This window comes from Montipora foliosa, chromosome 13, assembly GCF_036669935.1.
Source record: "Montipora foliosa isolate CH-2021 chromosome 13, ASM3666993v2, whole genome shotgun sequence".
Lineage (NCBI taxonomy): Eukaryota > Metazoa > Cnidaria > Anthozoa > Scleractinia > Acroporidae > Montipora > Montipora foliosa.
Window position 1 is genome coordinate 18,422,726 of NC_090881.1, and position 23,470 is coordinate 18,446,195.

Consider the following 23,470-nt stretch of genomic DNA (forward strand, 5'->3'; position numbering starts at 1 on the left):
AATACATATATTTGTACATAAATTATGTTGTATTTTTTTTATTTTTATTTTTTTGTTGTTTTTTTGTTTAATATATCCATATATTAGTTTACATGTTAATTTTAAACTATACATAGGAGTTATATATCGAAACTACGCTACCTATCTATGATAAACACAGAACATTCGAAATTACACTACACCTCTAAGCTATACGCACTATACACAATCAACATATTACAATACTACGTGTTGTAAATCATGTTGTATCTTAAGGTAATCAAAGTGTGTGCGTGTTTTAAAAGCTCTGAAAAATTGTGATGGTTCTGAAATTTTATTTAAAGAAGTGGCTATTATAAGCGCTTTAAGTCCTTAGATTAAAATGGGAAATTAATACTAAAAAAGCAGTTTTTTTTGAAGTGTTTGTATTCTGTTCTTCGAAGTATTTATGAATGATTAATATTATTATTAATTGAAAATGTCTTTGATAACCCTGCACCATAACATAAACATAATTGCACGATTATCATAAATTAATGATAAATTCTTCAAAGCAGCACAAAGGCTTTGCCTTGCTTAATAACCAGAGCTGCTTTTAAAGAACAATGATGCTAGAGAATTTTTGTTGTTGCTTGCATGCTTTAGCTTATTAAGGATAAAGTACCAACGATCTAAGGTCTCTGCCAACATTCAGAAGGTGTGTATTTTGTTGTCGCTTGTGAAGTGGATTACTTAAAAGAGAAAAATGCGTATGAAGAAAAAATCGTTCTGTGTTCCTTGAGTAACTACTCTCCCACGTAATTCCTTCCATAAACAAGAGTCTAATGAATTATTTTAGCTCATACTTTGGCAATGACCTTGGTCAATTTTTAGAACAATTAACAAATCGAAAGTGGTTTGGCGTTGTTTGTACTCTTATCAACAATGATGTTCGTCATCACAGTGGTCAAAATGTTGTGGACTCACGAAGCTGTGCCTCAACCCATATGTGACATAAAGTCCTTGGAACCTGGAACACACTTTTGAAAGCCAAACTCTCTCATTACTTGTACAGTCTCTCTGACCAAATGGATATGTTCGCGTAATGTACACCATATAAAGTCAAATTGAGCACTGTGATTTCACACGTGCTAAGGTGTTGGCAGCTGTAAGATAGATCGTTGGTACAGAAACTAATTGACCATGTGATGTGGTCTTTGATCATGCATGGGGCTCATTTTTGTAGCTAGCAATTTGCATAAATCATGACTTGCATTTTGCTTGTCTCTTTTCATGTGCTGCTGCCGGCGCTTTCATGATGCTGCTGCTGGCATTTGCGGCTCATACCTTTTGTGCTTGCACAACGCCTGCTGTCTTAGCTGGAGGGGAGCCGCAAGAGGCCCCATGACACTTTTCCAGAACTGGTACTTAACTGCCCTTTGCTATTCTTGTAACAAGCACGCATTTTTTTTGTTATAGATGCACAGTTAATGCAATGACGACAGGGCTCCAAGCTTGTATATGCCTTCATATTATTGTTTTTCTTTGCCAGAATTGAAACAATAATATTTATTGCTTTCAAAAAAACACTATTGCCATTTCATCCTTTTTGTTAGATTTAACTCTTTTATCCCTGAAGCAGCCCCCACTGATGATTAAAATCTGTAATTCTGTAATACAACCTTTCTCTTCAATACCAGAAGTCAAAAAAACTATGCCACCAATCTCATTCAAATAATTGTCGCACTTTGTTATTCCTTTGCAAGTGTGTTTCATTCTTAATTTGGAGCAATTAAATTAAATTAATTAAACTTGTTTGAATTTTGCCCATGCCAATAAGGATTAACAGTAGGGCGCATAAAGGATAAAACAAGTCCCTTGTCTATACGCAGTAGAAGAGATCAAGTGTGAGTTGTGTCAAAGTGAGTCTCAATAATAATCTGTTGCAAGCAATGGTGTTAATGCAGAAATGGACTGATTAAGAGACTACCATTTTCATGGCTCATTTTTTTTGCACCAGAAGAAGTTATAGTAGTAGACCTGCGAATGCAGACATATTTCGGGCAGTCACAAGCGGTGAGTAAAACACAGCTAAATTTTTTCCCTGGTCTCCTTCTTTTGACTTCAAAGTAGTCGTCTCTTGGAAATAAATGCACTCTCTTTCCACTTTGAAATGGCATGTTAACCTGGTGATAATATGTTTGGTATATCGCAGAGAAAAAATATTATTTTCTGTGTGAGCACTTGTATGGTCAACAGTTTCTGGTCACACTTCACTGAATTCAGCTGACAGTGAACAAATATGGCATGATACATGTATTTGTGTTCACTCTTATTCATTGAACTCTAAATCATTGATAATAGATAAATATGCATTTTATTGCTTTTTGGAAACCGTATTAAGTCTACACTAAACAGAGAAAACAAAAAATTAAAAGTCTGTAATAAAATCTCTGGGTGTGAGAAATACTGCGCATGTCATTGCATGACAGTGTCCCTTAAATTCTGAAAATGTTTCATATTGTATTGTTTTTGAAAGAAAGGCTGTTGAATCTCTCTATTGATTGGACCTGGAAACTATTCTTCTCTATAAATTAGTGGTTAGCTTGGAACATGTGGCATCATGGCGGAATATCCTTTTGCCATTTTCCTGGTTTTCTGTTGGTTAGTACAAGGAAATAGCAATGGAAACTGAAACCAATTCAACCCTTAATCATATGAACAAATGTATCTATTAAGAGGAATTGCGACAAACATTTATGATTGGTTTTTCTTTATGTTTAGGGGAACAGGCAAACTTGACAAAAGTAAATGTTGGGGAAGCTTTTGAGTTAGGGGGCCGTCACCTCTTTATTTTCCTTTCAAAGCGTTGGTCAGTTGCAGTACTTCAGTAGAAGTATTTTGGGCAGTAGGCTAAGTGTTTACAGAATCTTTCAAACTAGAGGACAGAAAATTGGCCTTATCATGGTTTCGGCTGTCATTTGACGGGTAGGCAAAGTGTTTTAAAGAATTTGTAGCGTTTATATGGGGATTCGATGTCAAAAAATTTTCGTTAAATGCTAGTTCTAAAAAAATTATGAATCGCGAACTGAAGGTACAGGGTAAAGGATTATACAGACCAATTTTTAGGGACTAGCCTTCATTAAAAGCTGCGTGGTAGCGTTTTCGATTTTTCCATACACTTGTCTGTAATTGTTACTGAAAATTCGTGGGAAAAAATTACAGACAAATATACGGAAAAATTGAAAACACTGCCGGGCAACTTCTGTAAAAGGTTAGTGCCTAAAATTTGTTCTGCATAATCTTTTGCCCTGTACCTTCAGTTCTCAATTCATAAGTTTTTCGGAACTAGCATTTAACAAAAATTATTTGACATCGGATCCCCGTATAAACACTACAAATTCTTTACGCTTTGCCTACCTGTCAAAATGGCGGTCAAAACCGCGATAAGGCCTATTAAGTCTCAGCAAAGCTAACTCAGAAAGCCAATAATCTCTTGACACCCTATGGCCTGAAAAGAGGCCAAAAATAATGTAAAATTATGCTGTGACGCTAACTCAGAAAGCCAATAATCTCTTGACACCCCATGGCCTGAAAAGAGGCCAAAAATAATGTAAAATTATGCTCTTGAAGGGATCATCATTTCTTTATCACAAATTCATTGTCTTTCTTGTTTGCAATGATATTACTGATGTGATTATGACCCAAATAATTTTACATATTTTGAAGCTTGGAGCCCTGGCTTCTTAACAATTTTTCTTTCTTTTATCTTAACTTGTGTGAATGGTAGGTATACGTGTTTTAATTTGATAAGAAACCCTCTGTATTCAGTGACATTCAAAACAACAACTTAAACCGACAAGAGGAAGATGCCTGCCTTCAGTTGATTTTGTGCGGTTGAGTCAGGAGGAACTGTTCGACTGTAATATGTTGTCTGCTGTTGAGGGGCGTTTACTTTTGGAAATAACTCCTTGAAAAGCTAACTTGCCAGTGTTGCACAATTTCCTCTGGTAGTTTCATCATTATGACATTATTCAGTCACACTCACTGAATAGGTGTATGTTGAATGTTTGCACAGTTTATGTAGATTTGGACATAGTTCGTTGCTACTCTGGTTATAAGAAATTTGATTGGAGCTCAGTTAAAAGATTACAATTGAAAGACCCAACACTTTAACACTGTCCAGTGTCTCCATCAGGGGTGACCAAAGTCATTGTAACAGTCCTTTTATATGCTACCAATTTGCTAAAAAAAGCAAGGGGTGGCGGTGGGTGTAATAGTAAACATTTAATGACTGGTCCGGAGGGAAACAGTTCATTTTGTTTCCCGAGAATCTCAATGTTTCCCGGAGGTGCAGCCAAGGGAAACATTGTGATTCAAGGGAAAGAAAATGAACCTGTTTCCCGAGGGACCAGTCATTAAGTGATTTGTTATAATTATAGTGCAAAAATAAAAATGTGCAACGGCAACAGCAACGGCGGTTGTTGGTCAACATTCGTGGGTAACAGTGCACTGTTACCCTCTGATGTCATAGATTTTGCACTGTTGCCCACTCAGAGACTTTTGGCGAGAAACAGTTTTATTGTTAGATGTCATGTGACCTCGAAGTAACCAATGAGAGTGCATGCTGCTGGGGGAAAAACTCAGCTATATAACAGTAATTATCAGTGTCCTTTTCTTTTAATAAGATTCAAATAGCTGCCAGGTAAAAGGCCGCTTGCGATAACTTTGAATCACCCGCGATGAAGGAACTAGACAGGAGTGTTGAAAGTGTGGGTCTTTATTTGAATTGTAACTTCTTAAAGCTACATTCAAATTTATTTTAACCACCGTGGCATCAAACTACATTGTTGTACACTGTATGTCTGACTGTCAAAGTGAGTGTCAACTTGCATGGGGCTGGTTGCTCAAAGCCTGATTAGCGCGAACCGTTGGTTAAGAGGTATCAAAGCCTATAGGTTTGCAAAATTGTATTTAACGCTGGTTAGCGTTAACCATGCTTCGAAGAACCCGGGCATGGTTGCAATGTGAACTGTCACTTTTGCTATGTAGATTTGTTGTTGGATTGCCTTTTTTCGAAGAGTCTATGTTGAAATATAATCGTTTAGTGTATGTAGCACAGACATGTGTATGCACAACTTCTTTTGGTTTATGTGGCCAGTGCAGCCCAGTGGTTAGGAAGCTTGCCTCGAAATCCGGATTTCCCGGGTTCAAGATCCGTTCTGACCTCTGGTTGAATTTGTTCCTGGTAGTCCTCCGGCCAGTTGGGAATCTTAACAGTAGCCGTTGTTGTTCTTCTTCTTCTGTTCTGTCATTTCGTTGATTGTGTTTCATTGGCCCTGAAAAGCCTCTTTGGGGAGTGGTCAATTTGAGTATGTCTTGTATTGTACTATTGTATTGTTAGGTGATCTCTCAAGCCCACTGTGCCAACAGTTACTGTTTGAAGGCTAAAGCAATATAATTTGTTTGCAGAACTTTGGTGAACCTTTCAAGAAGCAAACTGCATTGGAAGTACCTCTAGTTATGCCAGCAGCCAGTGCAGCAACAGCTCTTCAGTCCTTTAATCAACCTCTAGGACTGCAGTTTGCATCTCTCATACCTACTAGTAAGTAGAAGTTTCGACATCATACAAGAAGAAAAGAAGTTCACCCCTGCATTATAAACACTTTGTTCTTAATGAGGCCTTCCACAGGAAGGCAAGTGATTTGAAACTCAAAATTTCACAGGAATTTAATAACAGTGGCTTAAAGGCAGTGCAAAACTTTGAAAGTGTGCATGACAAACATTGAAGACATCTAATGCTAATTCAGTATGTACAGGAACTTGTATGAACACAAGTGCTTTTTGTGTTTTACGGGCACAATAGACCATTTTACAGTTCTGTGCTCAGTTACCAGGCCTTTGTTTAAAAGCCAGGCTGGAGTTGACCTTGCTTTGATACAAACCTCATTGCTTTTCTTATGTAAATCATGTTGTTGTAATGCTAATGGATTTCAATTTACATAAGAAAAGCAGTGAGGTTTGTATCAAAGCAAGGTCAACTCCAGCCTCGCCTGTATTCAAAGGCCTGGTAACTGAGCACAGAACTGTACAATGGTCTATTGATGTTTTGAAAGTTTTCAAAATTATGGCTCGTGCTAGTTAAGCACTTTTAACCCTCTGGAGTGAACTTAAATCACAGAATACATGAGCAAGTTCATTTGATTTTTTATATGCTCTATACTCCACAAGATTACTCCATTGCTTTGTTTTCCTAGCAACTTCTGTAATAATAATAATAATAATAATAATAATAATAATAATAATAATAATAATAATAATAATAATAATAATGATGATGATGATGATGATGAGAAAGGTTCTTGATACATAATCTAAGGAGAAGAGATCATGTGGATCCCTTGGTCATAAGTTATGACCTGTTTCTTAAGGTTTTTATAGCGGCAAAGATCAGCCTGTGAAGGTGGAAATAATAATAATAATAATAATAATAATAATAATAATAATAATAATAATAATAATAATAATTTGAGCATCCATTAACTGTCACTCTGAAGGTCATAACTCAAGTTTTGGTCTGAGGTTGCCTGTGTCACAGTTGTTGAATAAATTTCATCATTTCCTTTGTTTTTCAGTGCCCTTACTCGCTCCAGGCTTACCACTAGTTCAAGCGCAAGTTCCTCAGGTAATTACTTTGGACACTTCAATTTATCCATTTTTGGGCCTTGAATCATGCAGACTCTAAAGTTCTTATCCTGTATCATGATTCAGTTCTTGAAATTAAGAAACAAAAAATCCAGGTTGTCCCTGTTTCAAAAGCCAGGCAACCAAAGCCGTGAATTTGGTTGCCCTTTAGCAAACCCCTACGATTAAATGCGCATTGTGTCGAGATGCAATCACGTAGCGATTGAGCTTGAATATCCGATAGTTCTTACTGTGCGATTTGGCATTTTAAAAATGGTCTTTATTGCATGTTTGTGATATTGCCTTTAGCAGTTTCCTATGTGACAAGAAGGATTATTGTTTTATAAAAACTACAGATATTCAAAACGCGGGAAATGCTCAGCAGTTGCAAATTAAATTTATTATCATGTACTTCACAGTACTATCGTATATTGACAATAGAAAACCGACCAGGGAGTCGGGTGCTGCTTATAGGATAAATTCCAGGCTTTGTACCCGTCTTGAAAACCCTTAAATTTCAAGAGTACATTTTCAAGGCCTTGAGAGTCCTTGAAAATCTCTCTTATTTTCACACACATACGTTATGGAAAATGAGCAAGAATTGCACTGTCAGACTATTTCCATGGGTACATTCTTCGATGTAATTAAAAAAGAGGTCCTTGAAATTTTTTTTTTTGGTCTGAAAAAGTGTATGAACCCTGAAAATCATTTTGACTGGGTTGTCCGTTGTTTTTTCCTTGGGCAACCAGGCTTTTAATTTTACCCAAAAACTGGCTGTCTGGTAAACTTTCTGGTCATTTTGTACCACTGCTACAAGAGTGGTTAATGCTGACCCACCGTTTCTGTAGTATGTGTAGTGTCATGTGCACTGAACAGAGTCGATGGCAGGAAAAGACAAATTCTTTAGAACTTCAGGGTTTGCATGTCAATGAAGGGCTCTATTAATTTTGTAGTTTCAGAAAATATCCATACCCTAACCACAGAGGAAATTGGATGGGGCTTTTGTTACCCTCAGAAAATCCCAAGGACGTGGGGTAATAAGTTACATTACTTTTTGGGACTTAAAGTGAACTTGCAGGACTTTTTGCTAACTTAACTGTAGAATGCTTGGCACTCTCAAAAAGTTAACTTCATTTCATGTGGTAATTAGGCAGTATATGTGGGATAGCATATCATTGTAAACTTAACTGAGCTGAAACTGGGTGTGATGAGAAATAGTCACTCAAAAACCAAATGCTTGAAATCCTGTCTTTAAAAATGTTTTAAACACCAGAATACTCATCCAAAGAAAAAGAGGATTTTGGGAGTCTTGAATAATATCCCTCTATGGTAGAGATATTGATATTTTTTTAAACTATGCAATGATGAAACTCTTTTATTTGAAGTTCAAGAGTGCTTTTGTAATCACATTAGGTATTTATTCATGAGGTACATACATCTGCTTGGTTGAATGTGACACTTGTTCTTCCTCATGGATTAAGTCTAATTTCTCATTCCTCTTTGATTTCCCACTTGTTATTAGTGGCAACTGATCATAGCAATTTGCTTAGTTTGTAGAAAGCATGATTATGAAAAATAAATTTCTTTGAAAGCTCTGCTTTCTTGCCTGGCAGTATAGTATGCACTAAAGATTGCCCTGGTTTTGTTTAAAAATTTCTATTCTTGAGAGTTGCCATATAGGATTCACAGCTTACTGATTTGCAAGTTATTCTAACTTTGGTGTTTCCTTTCCTGTCCCTTGTTCCACTAGTGGCAACCCCAGGTTCAACCGCAGGTATTAAGCTATATGCCAGTGGAGTCGGCCGCGACACCACCGCCACCTCTCGCTCCTCCACCTCCTCTTCCACCTCAAACATCTTACCAAATTATTGACCCCCAGACTCAACAATCCATGGATGTCCAGTACTGGAACAACTTCACTTTAGGCTCGGGTCCCACCACGCCCACATTTGTTATGGCAAACCACAACATGTAATACAATCACATTTTCTCTGCATGAGTATGGGTGGTGGGCATGACTCGATGGTACAGAGAAGTTAAGGGGTGTTTCCGAAAGAAGTAATTGGGCCCAGTATCCCAGCTTGAGTAACATAACAGATGTGTGGGTGTTGTAAGAGTCGAAATGACGAAAAAAACAAGATCTTGCATTCTTTACACTGTGGTTGGGGGTTGCCAATGTGTAACATAGATGTTAAAAGAAAAGACCGGGCTGTAAATGACCCGAGTGTCCAACTCTGATCGATATCAAGATGGGCCTATCTTATGATGTTTCGTGATGGCAGCAAATCAAGTACTATAACTCAAAGAGAGAGAGAGAGATGGCTATCCAGGACATTGAAAGCTTTGGAAGTTTCACTTCACTTCCTGACTGTCTGTAATTTAATATATTAAATGAAAGATCTTTGCCTTCCTGGTGGTGAAGACTGTAGTTAAAGAACATAATGTAGAAGTAAGAAGTAATAATGATATTATTATAAATTTAAACAAAGATAATTTTCTTGCCAGATTTTTAAAGTAAGCTTTAAATGGATTGTTTTAATTTGTGAACTGTGTATTAGAAAAGTGTCATCAGTGAGTAAAAGTTTAAATTTTAGAGACGGAAAACTCTAGTACATGTAATACTGTTTTGACATTGGTTTATGGCACCTTTTTTCAGCAAATTTAGAATTTGGTTTCCAAACCTTTTTTGATGCACATTCAAATTACATATATGCATAACTGTCCTCTGTGAACCTTCAAATGCGTTGACTATTTTATCAAATCGCAACCAATTTTTGTTTAGTAATGTAAACCTAAGTTATTCCTCAGATAGTAGTCGTACTGTGATTGGCCAGTTGAGCGGGCTGAATTGTACTGAATATAGCCCTCTTGATTTCAAAGTGTGTTTTTCACATGACTTGGTCATCAAAAGATATTTATTATCTTGCTAACCTTGTGGGTGATACTCCAACTTGTTGTACCTCTCACTTTTACCAGGTCAATAGGCCAAGGTTGATATACATGTATCAACATTCAGGCATGGCTACAAGGCTTTATGGTCAAATTACACGGCTCAGATTTGTTTTCTTTGTCTCAAGTCTCAGGGGAAATTTCTAAACAAAGGAATATTCAAATTTAAACATAAAGCCTCGTAGCCATGTGTGAATATTGATAATTATATTAAACATGGCCGATATATCACCATCATGCTTTGCACTCAGCCCATAGAAATTGATTGAACTGAACCTAGATCCAGCAAATTAAGTAAAAAGTATTATATCCAACAAACTGGTGCAGGGAATAGAAAATGAAGGGGATTCCTAGAGAAAGTCGTCAAAGTGATACATGTTCCTTTTCCTCTTTGTTACCATTCTGTCAGCCTTGACAGACACATTTCACTGCTCAGTAATTTACTTTTGTCAAATCAGATAAAAAAAAAACATGGTAGGGAGATTGTAAAGCTGATGTTTGGAACATTAGCCCTTTTATCGCTCTGATGAAGAACTAACACTGGAAATGTACACTTTGAAATAACCCCCGAGTGGTTCGTTCATTTTTATCAACTCACTTGATTCAACTTAATTTCCTTGTTTCACTTGCATTCCGATGCAGCGCCATAGTTTTTCAAAAACCTACCCCAATTACTGCTCAGCAGGTACAAAACACAGGTCGCAGATCATTGTTTTACCAATACAGAAAGAATCCTAAACATTCATTAAAGCCAAGCTTTAGGCTCATTAGGCCTAAACAAAGGTTTTAGGGCTACTATCAGCATTATAAACCAAGAGGCAGGTACAAAAGCCGGACTGGATCAACTCGGATCGAGCAAAAAACTGTTTTGTAAGCCAAAACTATTTGATTTTTGTACCTGCCTATTAGTGGAGTGAAGGGTTAGTGTTGTTTCAGTATTTGTAAAACACTGACCTGTGGCCGGTGTTTTGTACCTGCTGATTACTTCTTGATATTGTGGCATTTTTGCAGAATCACTCATCTGAAAAATTGTATGATGGTTATGCATAATCAACTCTTCCGTATACGACATCCATTTTAAGCTTACTTCAAAATATGCAGGAGCAAAGAATAAGGCTAAAGAAGAACTGAATCATGTTTTTTTAAAGATGTGGATTTGTTGAAGAAGAGCACAGAGAGTTATGCAAGTTAGGTCACTCCAGTTACATATTGATTAATGACAAGCGTTGTTTAGAAGGAATAATTATTATTTGAATCTGTAATAATAATTTTATTTGATATTGTTATTTACATTACTATTTAAACAAGGCTTTTTTGTATGTACTTTCAGAAGAGCTGTATTTTGTATTATACAAGTATATTGGCCTGCATTATTTCATGTTATTTTGAATGTTACAGGCACAAACCCTTAACAGAATAATAATTATTAGAATTGTACTTTTGAACTGACAGTTTGTAAGGTTTTGTAGGCCCTATGAAACACAAAGAAGAAGTGTTGGATTTTAACGAAACACGGCAACTCTTAATAATTATTGTGACTGTAACTTGCTAAAGAGTTGTTATAGATTTAAAGAAAGTTGGTTTTCTGAAAACTATAATGTGCCATTCTAGATTAACAAATTATTTGTATTACTGTAAGTTATTTTTCTTACTTTTCTTGAATCTAGATTGGCACAATGAACAATATCATTGATTTCATTTTTTGTTATGATAAATTTTGTAATCTATGGCTGTGCCATATGATACATATTAATTAAATATTAAAATATTATAAGATTATGATTGTTTTATCAAAACATTTATGGAAAGTTTATTGCAACACAGAATTTAGAATTGGCAAAAAATGATGGTAAAATGATTACAAAATTATTTTGTTTTGCAGTGAAATTTCCATATCTTCTTGTAAATGGTAAATGTCATGATAATTCAGTTTTTTTGTAGAATGGACAATAATATTTTATTTGTGTATTACGAAGTCTTGTTATTGTAGAATTTAATATTGACTCATTAAAAATGTCCTCGTGGTCTGTCTGGTGATGATAATATTATTATTGTGTGTTATCAATAACTTGTACAAGTGTTCCTAAATCCTTGTCCTTTGCCTTTTTCAATGCCAACTTGCTGATGAACTCCCTTTGTAACTCATACATCTGTTCATGGTTTCAAGTGTTTGTCCACATTTTCTGTTGTGTTGTTTGTGTATAGTGTGTCACTGAAAGGTATATGACAACTGTGGAATGCAGATTGCCTACAAATAGTGCTGAAAAATAGTATTTAAGTCTAAGCACCCATTTTAAAACAATTAGCTTTCAATAACTGTGAGTTAGGGTTACAGTAGTTGGCGGTCTGCAGTCAGCAAGTGTCAGACACCGGTCACTGAAATTTACTCTTTATTGGATCCCATTGTTATGGTATTTGACGTCTGTGCGTTTGCATACAGCTGATTGAAGTCCCAGAGAGATTTTACTTTGTTACTTTGATGTAATTGGATAGTTTACACCCTTCTTTTTTAGGAAGTGAATTTGATGAATTTAAGGTGATTGTATATTTATCTGTTATATTTTTAAGCTATTAAGCTGATGGGTGTCACATTTTTTAATTGCACTGTGCTTGCTAGCATAAGATGCACTTGCTGCTTTCACAGCCAAACATGACAGGTCTTTCCTGTTAGCGCCAAGTCATCCATAGTAACATTTTGTTTTTCAGCCTAGTTCCCAACAGTTGTAGGTTTCTTCCACATCTTATCCCACAACTGGCACTAACCCACTTGACTGACTGACAGCTATCAATCTATCAATCAATCAATCTGAGACCCTTTGTTTTTCCCTTGACAGAACTCCTCCAATGGGTTGCCAGTTTGTCGTGACTTTGTCTCAGGCCAGTGTCACAGAGAAGCCTGCCGCTATGCCCACGTTAAAGACAGTGAGCTCTCTTTCTTGTGTTAATGCTTCGCTGAGCTAGCCCTGTCTGCCGCAGCACTTGCTAATGTACTTAAATCCTGATCAAAATTAAGGGCAAGCTCCTAAAGGAGGGGTTTTTCAGCTTGATTTGATGCATAAGGCCAAATTGATAGTACTTCCACTATTCTAAATGAAAAAGGTCGTTGTTTCATGTCATTCTAGAGCTGTGTGCTGAAAGGGCTAAGCTGTGCTGAGGCCTATTGCTTGGCAGGCTCTCATTAAGCTTTGCTGGCCTGTTTTTTAAAGCTTAATTTAATGAGCTTTAATTGAATTAGAGAAAAGGAAAGGGGTTTATTTAACAAATTAGACCCGTAGCCCTTGTTGGCTACGGGTCAATAGCCCATGAGGTGAAACTGAATGGGCTATTGACCTGTGGCCCTAGAGGGCAAAGGATCTAATTGTTTTAGTATCACCCAAATAGTTGGACAGATAAGGCAATAATGAAGTTAGCAAATGCAAGTTGAAGAAATATTTTTTAAGCATAAAACGAAAGAAAGTGTCCCGATTTTCGCTACTTGAGGACTATTACCAATAGTCAAATTATTAGCTTAGCCAATTAAAATGCAGGATTTGCATTAGTCCTCATAATTGTAGTAATTATCAACCCACAAAAAAATGTTAAAATGTAGTTTCCCGGCGTGTATCTTGCAAATGACTGTTAAGTTCTTGAAGAGGATCTCCATTGATAAATTCTCATGGGGGAAAGAATACATTCTTTCAATAAGTTCACCTTAAAGAGTAAGAAGTACAAAATACGCCTCAACCTGATTTTATGCCATAATTTGCCCCGTAAGGAAAAAAAGGAAATTCATGAATTACCCCTCAATGTTTATGACAATAAAATACTTACCTAACAATATGCATTACTTATTAAATTTTCTAAAATCCCACAAGAGATGAAGTGTGATAAGCACTCACTTCATCTGGTTGTTTTTGCCTCGTCTTACCTAGAATTCAAGCATATAAAGAATGTGACAAAGACGGAGTGAACAAAATATAAAGCAAAGGACATGCACGGTCAACTACTGACCAGTGCATTGGCCAATGCATTAGTTGATGCAATGGTTGGATCAGATTTTTTACCATTACTCACTCAACTAACCAGTTTTTTCAAAATATGACAACATTATTATCAACACCGCAACCACTCAACTTAGAGTTTAGGAGTAACTCCAAGTTGGAAATGTCTTCACCAATTTGACATGTCCAGAGGCTCTGATTCCTTTGGCCTGCACTATGGGTGATGATGAACTACTGTAGAAGTCTGTGATCCACTGAATTCTGGTCTTCTCCCCAGTCAAGTGAAACCCTTTTTTCCAACAACATTTACAACCTCTGGTCATTTTTCAGAACTGACCAAGGGCCACTGTAAGTGATCCTCATGCTGTCCTTAAAACAAATTGTGCAATCACAGGCTCAAGGGATAAGACTTCATGATCAGTATTCCATTATTAAAATTATTATGCTTGATGAACTTTTTTGTGGAAGTACATTCTGGTGAAAGCAAAATTGCGGAAAATTGTGGAAAATTGTGCTAAGATCTTATAAATAATGGACAGCTGCATAAATGTCTCGAATGTCAGCTATTTATGAAAGAAAATGATAAAAAATATTTTTCTCAAGTGTGTAGGGATTGTGTACTTCATGAAGACATCTCTACTGGGTGCCTCAAATTAATTTCCTTTGCTCAATTTGACTTGTCTTGTAGAAAATGTTGAAATTGTGGATGGTAAGGTAACAGTTTGCCGTGATGCAGTAAAAGGGAAATGCTCAAGGCCAAATTGTAAATATTACCACTCATCTCCCAGCTCCTCTTCATCTGGTTCTGCATCAGCAAGATAGAATCTACCAGGACCCATTTGGTCAAATTGGAGTCAAATTTTAAAGAAGACGAACCATTCTTGGCATCATGGGATAATTTGTGTCTCTCAAAGAACGCTCCCTGATTAACCTAAATTGTGAACCAAAGGGGCAGAATTTGGACACAGTGCAGGCTATGTGAGGCATCCATTTCAGTCGTGGTTGTGCTAGTGAAGTCTGCAAACTTAACCATTTGTGAATCTTTGCTTAACACCGGGTGTTACTGCATAACCCTGCAATGTTGTTCATTCCTTCTTTGGGGACTTGGCAATGTTGATCAAACCTGGCATAGTGCTGATAGGTTGCCATTGTTTTCAATCTGGTTTAACACTTAACTGCTTTGAACAGCTTGGTCCAGCTCTCCTGGATCTTGTTACGATGGCTTGCTGGCTTGTAATTGTCTCATTGCCTTGCACATAATCCAATCCGGGGCATCTCCTGTACATTGCTGGCTTGTGTTCTTGCCTAGTTTTAACGGGGCCCTAAAATTATTAACAACAGTTGCAATCGTCCGAGAACTAAAAACAAACACACAAATCAGCAAGCAATTATGGCAGCCATGCTTTTTTGCAGAGGGACGGTAAAAGTGCAGGTTATAGGGTTGCAGGTCATAATGTTTTAAATACCATAACTGGAACAGCCCAAACCTTTGTAAACAAAAATTCTAACCTTAGGCTTAGGCATTATCTTAAGCCTAATGTGTGCCTCCCTTTTGTGGGAGGCGTGGTGGCCTCATGGTTAGTGTGCTCGACTCCGGATCGAGTGGTCTGGGTTCGGGTCCTGGCCGGGGACATTGTGTTGAGTTCTTGGGCAAGACACTTTACTCTCACGGTGCCTCTCTCCACCCAGGTGTATAAATGGGTACCGGCGAAATGCTGGGGGTAACCCTGCGATGGACTAGCATCCCATCCAGGGGGGAGTAGAAATACTCCTAGTCGCTTCATGCTACGGAAACTGGAGATAAGCACCGGCCTGATGGGCCTTCTGGCTCGTAAGCAGTGACTTTTTTTTTTTATGTTAGCTTTAGTCAAGATTTGGGTTGTTTCAGCTATGGTAAAACAATGACCTGCACCCCTAACCTGCAGTTTACACCCTCCAGTTTTTTTGAGATAAAGTGTTCAAGGTTATAGCTGATTCAAAGTAGGAAATTGTTGACATAGAATTACAGCATCACCAGAATTATTGCCAAAAATACAATATAATACAAGCTTCTATTTACATTATTGCAGTTGTGTGCTTAGTTACCTGGCCTATGACTGAAAGTGAGGCTAGAGTTGACCTTGTTTTGATGGAAACCTTATTGCTTTTCTTATGTAAATTCCAACTAATTAGCTTGGGAACAACATCATTAACATAAGAAAAGCAGGCAAGTCTGTTTAACCCAGCCTCACTTTCATTTAAAGGCCAGGGGCCTGTTTCTCGAAAGTCCTAAAACTTTTTGTGCCATTTTCGCGTGTCGCAATTCCCCTTGTATCTCAAAAATAGCGAGGATTTAGGTTTTCAAACTTCACAGTCATTTGTGTCCTTGAAAACTTGTTAAAAGATCAGCTTTCCAAAACAAGCAGTTGGCAGTTTCACAAAAATGGTTTTTCGGGCCTGAAAAGTTTTCGGGACTTTCGAGCAATGGGCCCCTGGTGACTAAGCGCATAACTGTAAAAAGGTCTATTGGCAACAAAGTACTATTATTGCCTTATACTTGAAACTTCTTTCTTTTCCATGATCCTCTTAAGTGTATCATCATGGTAAACTGAATCGCAATCATACACTTAAAATTAAGAGCAGTTTTGCCTTAGTAACCTGAAAACAGAACGTTATTTCCAGTGGCGGGCCGGTCTAAAACACAGGTCACATTCCACAGGTCACTCATTGCAGGTCATTGTTTTACCTTTTTGAAAGTCACCCAAAACCCTCAATTTGGCTAACCCTAGGCCTAAAAATCAACCTTAGGCTTAGGGTTAGCCAAACTGAGGGTTTTAATTGGTTACTTCCCAAAAGGTAAACAATGACCTGCAATGAGTGACCTGTGTTTTAGACCCACCGTATTTCCAGGGGCAGATTCAGAGAATCCAGAGAGAGAGGTGACAGTAACAACCCTCTGAGTAGTGTATCCCCCAAACCCACCCCAAAGCAACATAAAAGTGCCTGATGCACAATATTAGCCATACATTGCGTTGAGACACATCTGTTTGGGGTAGGTATACAAAAGTCAGACCGGATCAACATCAAATCGCTCACCTCAGATCAAGTGAAAAACGGTTTTGTAAGGAGTTTTTTTTAGGGCTAGGGTGATTTCCTGAGTTCTTATCATCGAAGTTTATCCGATCCGACTTTTATACCTGTCTCATCTCTTTGTTTTCCATGGGCGTAGCCAGGATTTTTCAAAGGGGGGGTCACACTCTGTCAAACAGAGGGTACTCACGTTTTCGCAACATGAATATTGTAGGTTGTTTGAGTGAAAAACGGCTTACAAAGGGGGGATCACGGGGCACCCCAGGACCCCCCTGGCTTCGCCCTTGTTTTCAAAGCCAAAACAAAAAAGAGAATTGGGGAAAAGTGTAGACCTTGACAAAGGACTGCATGTGGTACTCAAATTACGAAAAAAAAAACTTTTTATTAATGAAATGATCCAGCAGAAACAGGTTTTCTGATTTTCGTTTTTTACCATGTTTCATGTTATTTCTTTTATGGCAGGCTACAATCAAGTCATAATTTTTTATGCTTGCCTTTGAACTTATAGTTTAAAGAAAAAGGGTAATTATTATTTAAGGTATACTCTTGGCTAGTTTAAAATCAAAATTGTCACATTTAATTGTCAGGCTAGCAGCTGATGAATTTATAATAGGTTATTATGTCAGGGAAGTATATATAGGCTCACAGAGTGCCATTCTCTGTTTTTTTTTTTTTTTGAGAATGTATGGTTATGAGGGTTTGAATTTAATGACTGCATGAGGAACTAGAATAAAACTCATAAAATAGTAAAAGGTAAAACTGTTAAAATGTTAATTTGACTAAACGTTTTCGGTCTTGCGATCATCTTCAGAGTGATCATCTTCACTCTGAAGATGATCGCAAGATCGAAAACTTTTAGTCAAACATTTTAACAGTTTTACCTTTTACTATTTTATAATTTTACCGGCGAAATGCATATAGAATAAAACTCATCAACAACATTTTAACAGCTAGTTCTAAAGACATTAGAGAAAGTTTCGTTTTTCCAAGATATCCAGAATGCTTGATTCCACTCAGATGTTAACAAATACTATTCATTTAATTTTTTATTGCCAACATTAAATGCAATCACATACTTATCTTGAGAGGAAGCCAATAGTTATTGCCTTGAATCATAACCTAGTAGCGAGACACTCAAGCATCAATTTCATGAATAGCATGAAGTAAGTAAAACCTCAATTTCCTCAAGATGTTTCAATCATTTTCTTATTTTGATTTCTATGATATATGCCTTTTAAGTTACAGTGCAGTGAATGCCACAAATTGAAACGGAAAACACTTAGCATCAACTGAGATGACCATCTCTCAGGGACCAAAACAAGCTTGAAACTACAAGCATTAAATGTTATTTGCATAGTACTTAGAGGCAGTCAAAAGAAACATGACCTCCTACATTAAATGAAGATCAGTGTGATTTTTTGCAACATTATTTAACCTAAGGTTACAGAAGTTGTTGTGAGGAAGTCCCATAAACATGATTCCCTGTTGTTGTGTGACAATCTTGATGTCCAGAGAATGCATGCAACATGACAGACTAAATGTGACAATTTTGTTTTGAAATAGTCAAGAGCAAGGTTTGTACAAAGAACTGACATTCCAGCTGGCCTGTTTTTTCATTTTCTGTTAATTTCTAAATATCCCGTAATTGCAAATTTGTAAGTGCTAGAATTCCTTGGTTGGGGCTTTGCAGTAGCCATGCAATCCTTAATGTTGACCATGTAGAGTGTCATGCAAACCTTTCCATGACCAGTTTGTCCAGCGGATCTAAAACATAGGTCACATTCCACAGGTCAGGGTACATGTCACTGTGCTACAGACAAATAAACAACACCAAAAGTGTCTCGGTGCCCTAAGCACTCTACAAAAACGTTGTTTAAGGTCTAAGGGAAACGTTTGGCTTAGTTGTCACTGGAGCAGAGACTTTAAGTCTTGACCTGTGGAATGTGACCTGTAATTCAGACCAGTTTGTCTGGTATTATTTTCCAACTTTATGTTGGGTGAGGTATTCTAATAAGCACTGAATAACATTTTCTGTGAAAACTTGCATTGGTTCACTCCTGCACATATACCGAGCACTTGACCATTGTTGGGAATGTGTATTGCGATAACTTTTTTAGTGCTGTCCATTGCATGTTTCTGCTTTTTTGAAGGTATGATTTTCCAGCTGGCTTTTTCCATGGGATGCCAAATGATGTCAGCTAGGCTGTGGAGGGTGTAAACTGCAGGGTGCAGTTTAGGGTTGAGGTCATTGTTTCACCATAGCTGAAATGACCCAAATCTTTACTAATGCTAACACTAGGCCTTAACACTATGATTTAGACAATGTTCAAGCCTAAGTTTAGCATTTTTGTAAAGCTTTGGGTCGTTTCACTTATGGTAAAACAATGACCTGCAACCTGCACTTTACATCGCCCGGCTAGGCTGGACATGTTTCATGACACTTGAATGATAATCATTAATGCATGAGGTATTTAAAAACCTGCAGGAGGAATTGCGTGACAGGCATTGGCATAACTTTAGAGTCAGGACAAGGCCTGCTGCTAATTAGTGTAAAGATTTAACGGGCTGTGTACATAAATTTTGCCAGGGGTTTTGTAATTTCATAACTTTCTCAAATCGGGCAAACTGTGAGCATTAAACACTGCATCATGGTTGTTAGCTTCACCAACTGGTCTTGATGCATTTAGAAGCATGACAGGGAAAATTCCACCACATCCCAAACTTTGTGGATTGTAATTCTGTCGTTCTTTACTTGCTTGATTGATGCCGATCTTTCTCTTTCCTAAGACCTATGGGTCTGACCAGAGGCATGAAAATTCATCACATGCTCTCAGAAATCAGGTTGATTCCAAGGCATACACAAGGATGCGTAACTTTTGCAATGAATTGTTGCAGGTTCGCCTTAGAAACTTTGATCCACTCACCCCTAAAGTGGCCTCAATTGATGAGTAAAATCATCTGGAATTAGACAGAGTAAAACCTGTAAGTCTCAGGAGGGAGAGGGTTAAAAGGGAGTGGACCTAGATGTTATTAAAGGGGCTATGTCATGCAAAAATATGTACTTTTATGACACCCAAAATGCCCAAAAAGTAGAATGAAACATTGCAATAACCACGTAAAACCAATGAACACAACAAAACGAAAGAGAAGTATGGAATGACACAAATGGACAAGACTGAAATGGATTGAATTTGGGTAATCTTGAAAAATGTCATCCCACCGTTTTTCAAGGTTATGGCAAATCGCCCGGATAAAGATCTTGTTTGTGACATAAGGATAATTTTATCAGTAAAGGAATTCTACATTACCGTTTTCGAGTTTGAAACTTGTGATATCCCTCAAACACCATAAAATAACATGACATAGCCTCTTTAAGGCACTTCGATAAAAATCATGAAGGAAAATACTTTTTTGCAACAGTTTGCAGCTGTTTACTGCTTACAATTTTTGCACAACTTGACAAAATAATGGAAGTACAAAAAAGCTAGCTTTAATGTTTATGCATACAGCCCTTTGGTGACAATTTGTCACAGGTTTATAAAGCTATGGCAATATTTTATGAAACGTGGGATGAGGAGAGTATTTTTATATCCCTGTGCTTTTAAAAAAAGATAATACAGAGAGCTACAGCAGCGTTGCTTGAAATTGCTGGCAATAGTTTTAATGCATAAAATGTTATTAATAATGTAAAGCATAATATTATTCATTTAGTTGTTATTACCAGACGTGTTATAATTTTATTATAATAATAATTATCATCATCCAAACAATGTGTCCCAGAGATGTAAAGTTGTGCCTGCCATAAACTAAGAAGAGTAAAGTAAGACATTATTGATATTTTATAAATATTTATTTAAAATTTCAGATATTGTTTTGAATTATTTTTTTCCATCAGAATGGATTGATTAGCAGTAAGTTAGAAGTGAGTAATAAATTCAGGAGGCTCCGCCTCAAGAAATTTCAAATTAAGTTGCACCATTCTTGACTAAGTTTAAAAGTTAGTTTGTAGTATTAATCAGAGATCTCAGAGCACAAAAGGAACTAGATTATAAGAAAGGATCGTGATGACTGAAGTGCCCTTGACCTATTTTTTTTTTATCTTGTGAATTTAAACATCGATGAACTTTGACAGCCCACTTTGTTACTTAATTAATATGATACAAAACAGGATGGCCACTCAGTTTAAATTCTATGTCACACATAATTTTCGCCAGTCATATACATGCCTATTAATTTTTTTGCAGGAGAGGTTGGGATTTACCAAATAGACCATTTTACAGTTGAATCTAAATTACCTAGCCTAAGAATGGAAGCGAGGCTACCAGTGACCCTGCTTTGATACAAACCTTTGTGCTTTTCTAATGGTAATGTAGACTAATAATATTAGAATTATAGCAGCGAGATATGTATCAATACAAGGTCTCGAGCAGCCTCGCAGCCATTCATAGACTAAGTCACTGAGCTAACAACTGTAAAATGGCCTATTATAAGCTCTCTTCTGGTTTGTCGCAGCAAGTACCCACATAATTTGTGTCATGTCTCATTCAAGAGAGCGAAAAAGTTATGTCATGTGAACAATAATAATATTATTTGCAAGTCCTAAATATTAACTGTTGAATTTGCACATTGGCCTTGGTGTTAGCTCAATAATAATAATATTTCAAAATTCCCAGTGGTACAAGTTTGTTGGACGTGTGACAGAGATTTAGAACATGTGATTTCTGACAGAAAACAATAGGAATCATGGCAGAAAGGGGTCTGCTGCAAAGAAAAGGATTTAAAAAAATCTCAATGTGCTGCATTGTGCAATTACTTTACTCAGATGCTGTCAAAGTAAATAAACAATGATTGAAAAAACCTGTTGGAGGCATTTTGGTAACAGTCATGAAGTATGCACAGGATAGAGAAATATATTACAAGAGAAACATAGGGTTTCTGCAAAACTGTTATGGCATTGTCAATTACGTGAAATATTTTACAGAGCTCAAAATCATCTTAAAATGTGAAGAGATGGAAAATAAAGCAGTGAATATGTGTATAAAGTAAAAGATATGTGCACATTTCCTCTCTTTAATTTAACCCATTAACTTCTGAACTTTCCCCAATGTTGAGTAAAATCTATTAAGCCTCACTCCTAGGAGTCGGTGGGTTAGGGAAGGCTTTTCTCATGTTGTTCAGTTTATTATTTTCATACTATATCCCATTGACTCCCGGGGGTTCCCCATTGACGAGAAACATCGTCTGGTGTTAGACAGAGTAAAATACTAAGTCTGGCCGGTTTCAACATCAAAGGGATATATAATCAGTTGAGCTGGGTTTTGATTTCTTTTAAGTCCTACAAGGGCATGACAGTAATGTTGAAACATGGTGTTGATCTTGTCACAAAAATGTTACCATCGTATATTAGCAGGCAATTTAGTGACAAGATCTAAGATAACTTTAGTTTGTGCTGAGTTCTCTGAAATTACCAACAGGGAGTTTAAGCAACAACAACAGCAACATTTTGGAAAATGTCATTTCCATTAATACAACTTTGCACTATCTCAAGTATTTTGGGATTATGTCTAGTTCACACAACTATTATCGGTGAAGTATCCTATAAGATTACTGGGTTTGTGTGGGCAGTTCGTGAAGATTGGAAGAAGTGAAGATTGGAAATGAACAATTCACTGTTTTCGCCCACAATTTGTTGTGGAAAACGTCTACATTGCTTTTCAGAGTTCCCGGAAGAAATGTGCGCATACAGCACAATCATCTTTCCTAATTGAACTAATATTGTTTTGTGGCATTGGTTTAGACTCCCTGTTGGTACCCTTTAAAATGATTTAGGATCTTTTAAGTTTACTATAGATATCTTTCTTTAGGCAGCACAGATCCATTTCAGGTTATTCTCATTATTTATATTTCAAGTACTGGAGTACATACCCTGGTGGTTGTATGAGACTGTTGTGTTTACTGGGACAATAAAAAAAAATTCTTGCTTGCTTAAGTCTCAATGATTTCTGATAAATCTCAAAAGTGAAGGTATATTGTGGCACCCTTTCTTGCTGTGTTGTCAAATGAATTGTCATTGGATCGAGCCAAAAGCATGCACAAAAAACCTCAATTTCTTACTGTCCATAATGGCCAGTAAGAAATTGGGGTATCTATCTCGGAGGTTAACACCGGATCTAATTTGTTTGGAGTAAGAAGACAATCAATGTGTCTGTTACAATAGAGTGTAATGTGAAGTGAACTCTATTCAGTTGACTCTGTTTAAAATATAAGTGCTACACGGCCAACATTTGTATAAACGTAACCTTTCCTTGTACTTGTACATGTTCATTGCCGTGACTTTAACATCTTCAGTTCCCACGGCCTGCTCCCGTCTGACCTTGTAGCTCAGTCGGTAGAGCGGCGGAGATCTAACCTGAAGGTCGTGGGTTCAATTCCCACCCTGGTCAGAGTTTTTCTCTGTCCTTGTGTGGGCCCATTTCCATCAGTAGGGCTAACGCTCACATGGTTCATATGGGATTGAAATCTAGCACTTCACATTACACTCTATTCAGTTAACTCTGTCTGTTACAATGCTTCTCCAAAAAAAAAAGCTGACTACTCTTCCTACGGCCTAGCTAACAAATCTTATTTGTGTTGAATGCAACAGGAGCCATACTGTAAGTCAGCTTTTTGCAAGCTTAAGATCTGTATCTATAAACTAATAAAAAGTTTAAGATCATCATCCACATCTGCACGTCCAGGAAAATGGTCGCGAAATTCATTATTCTTTGACCTTCTTGTAAGTTATGTGGAGATGTTTTTGGTGATCTGTATTGTTCGTTTCCATGAAGCAC

The 23,470-nt window shown here is 37.0% G+C and overlaps 2 protein-coding genes across 8 annotated transcripts in view; one reads left to right on the top strand and one right to left on the bottom strand.

Moving 5' to 3' along the window:
- LOC137982206 (muscleblind-like protein 3) overlaps nucleotides 1-19,974 on the top strand; it is a 32,983-nt gene extending 13,009 nt beyond the window's left edge. For 4 of the 7 annotated variants that reach the window (XM_068829274.1, XM_068829279.1, XM_068829277.1 and 1 more), the window contains exons 6-9: nucleotides 1,338-1,382; nucleotides 5,431-5,563; nucleotides 6,594-6,643; nucleotides 8,393-11,618. In XM_068829274.1, coding sequence (XP_068685375.1) covers nucleotides 1,338-1,382; nucleotides 5,431-5,563; nucleotides 6,594-6,643; nucleotides 8,393-8,617 — 453 coding nt within the window. In that variant the 3' untranslated portion in view covers nucleotides 8,618-11,618. The other 3 variants (XM_068829275.1, XM_068829278.1, XM_068829276.1) reach the window with 3 other exon arrangements.
- Nucleotides 19,975-22,518: 2,544 nt separating this feature from the next.
- LOC137982208 (peroxynitrite isomerase THAP4-like) overlaps nucleotides 22,519-23,470 on the bottom strand; it is a 7,169-nt gene continuing 6,217 nt past the window's right edge. The window contains exon 5 of the mRNA XM_068829281.1: nucleotides 22,519-23,470. This exon is cut by the window's right edge and continues 47 nt beyond it. Coding sequence (XP_068685382.1) covers nucleotides 23,398-23,470 — 73 coding nt within the window. The 3' untranslated portion in view covers nucleotides 22,519-23,397.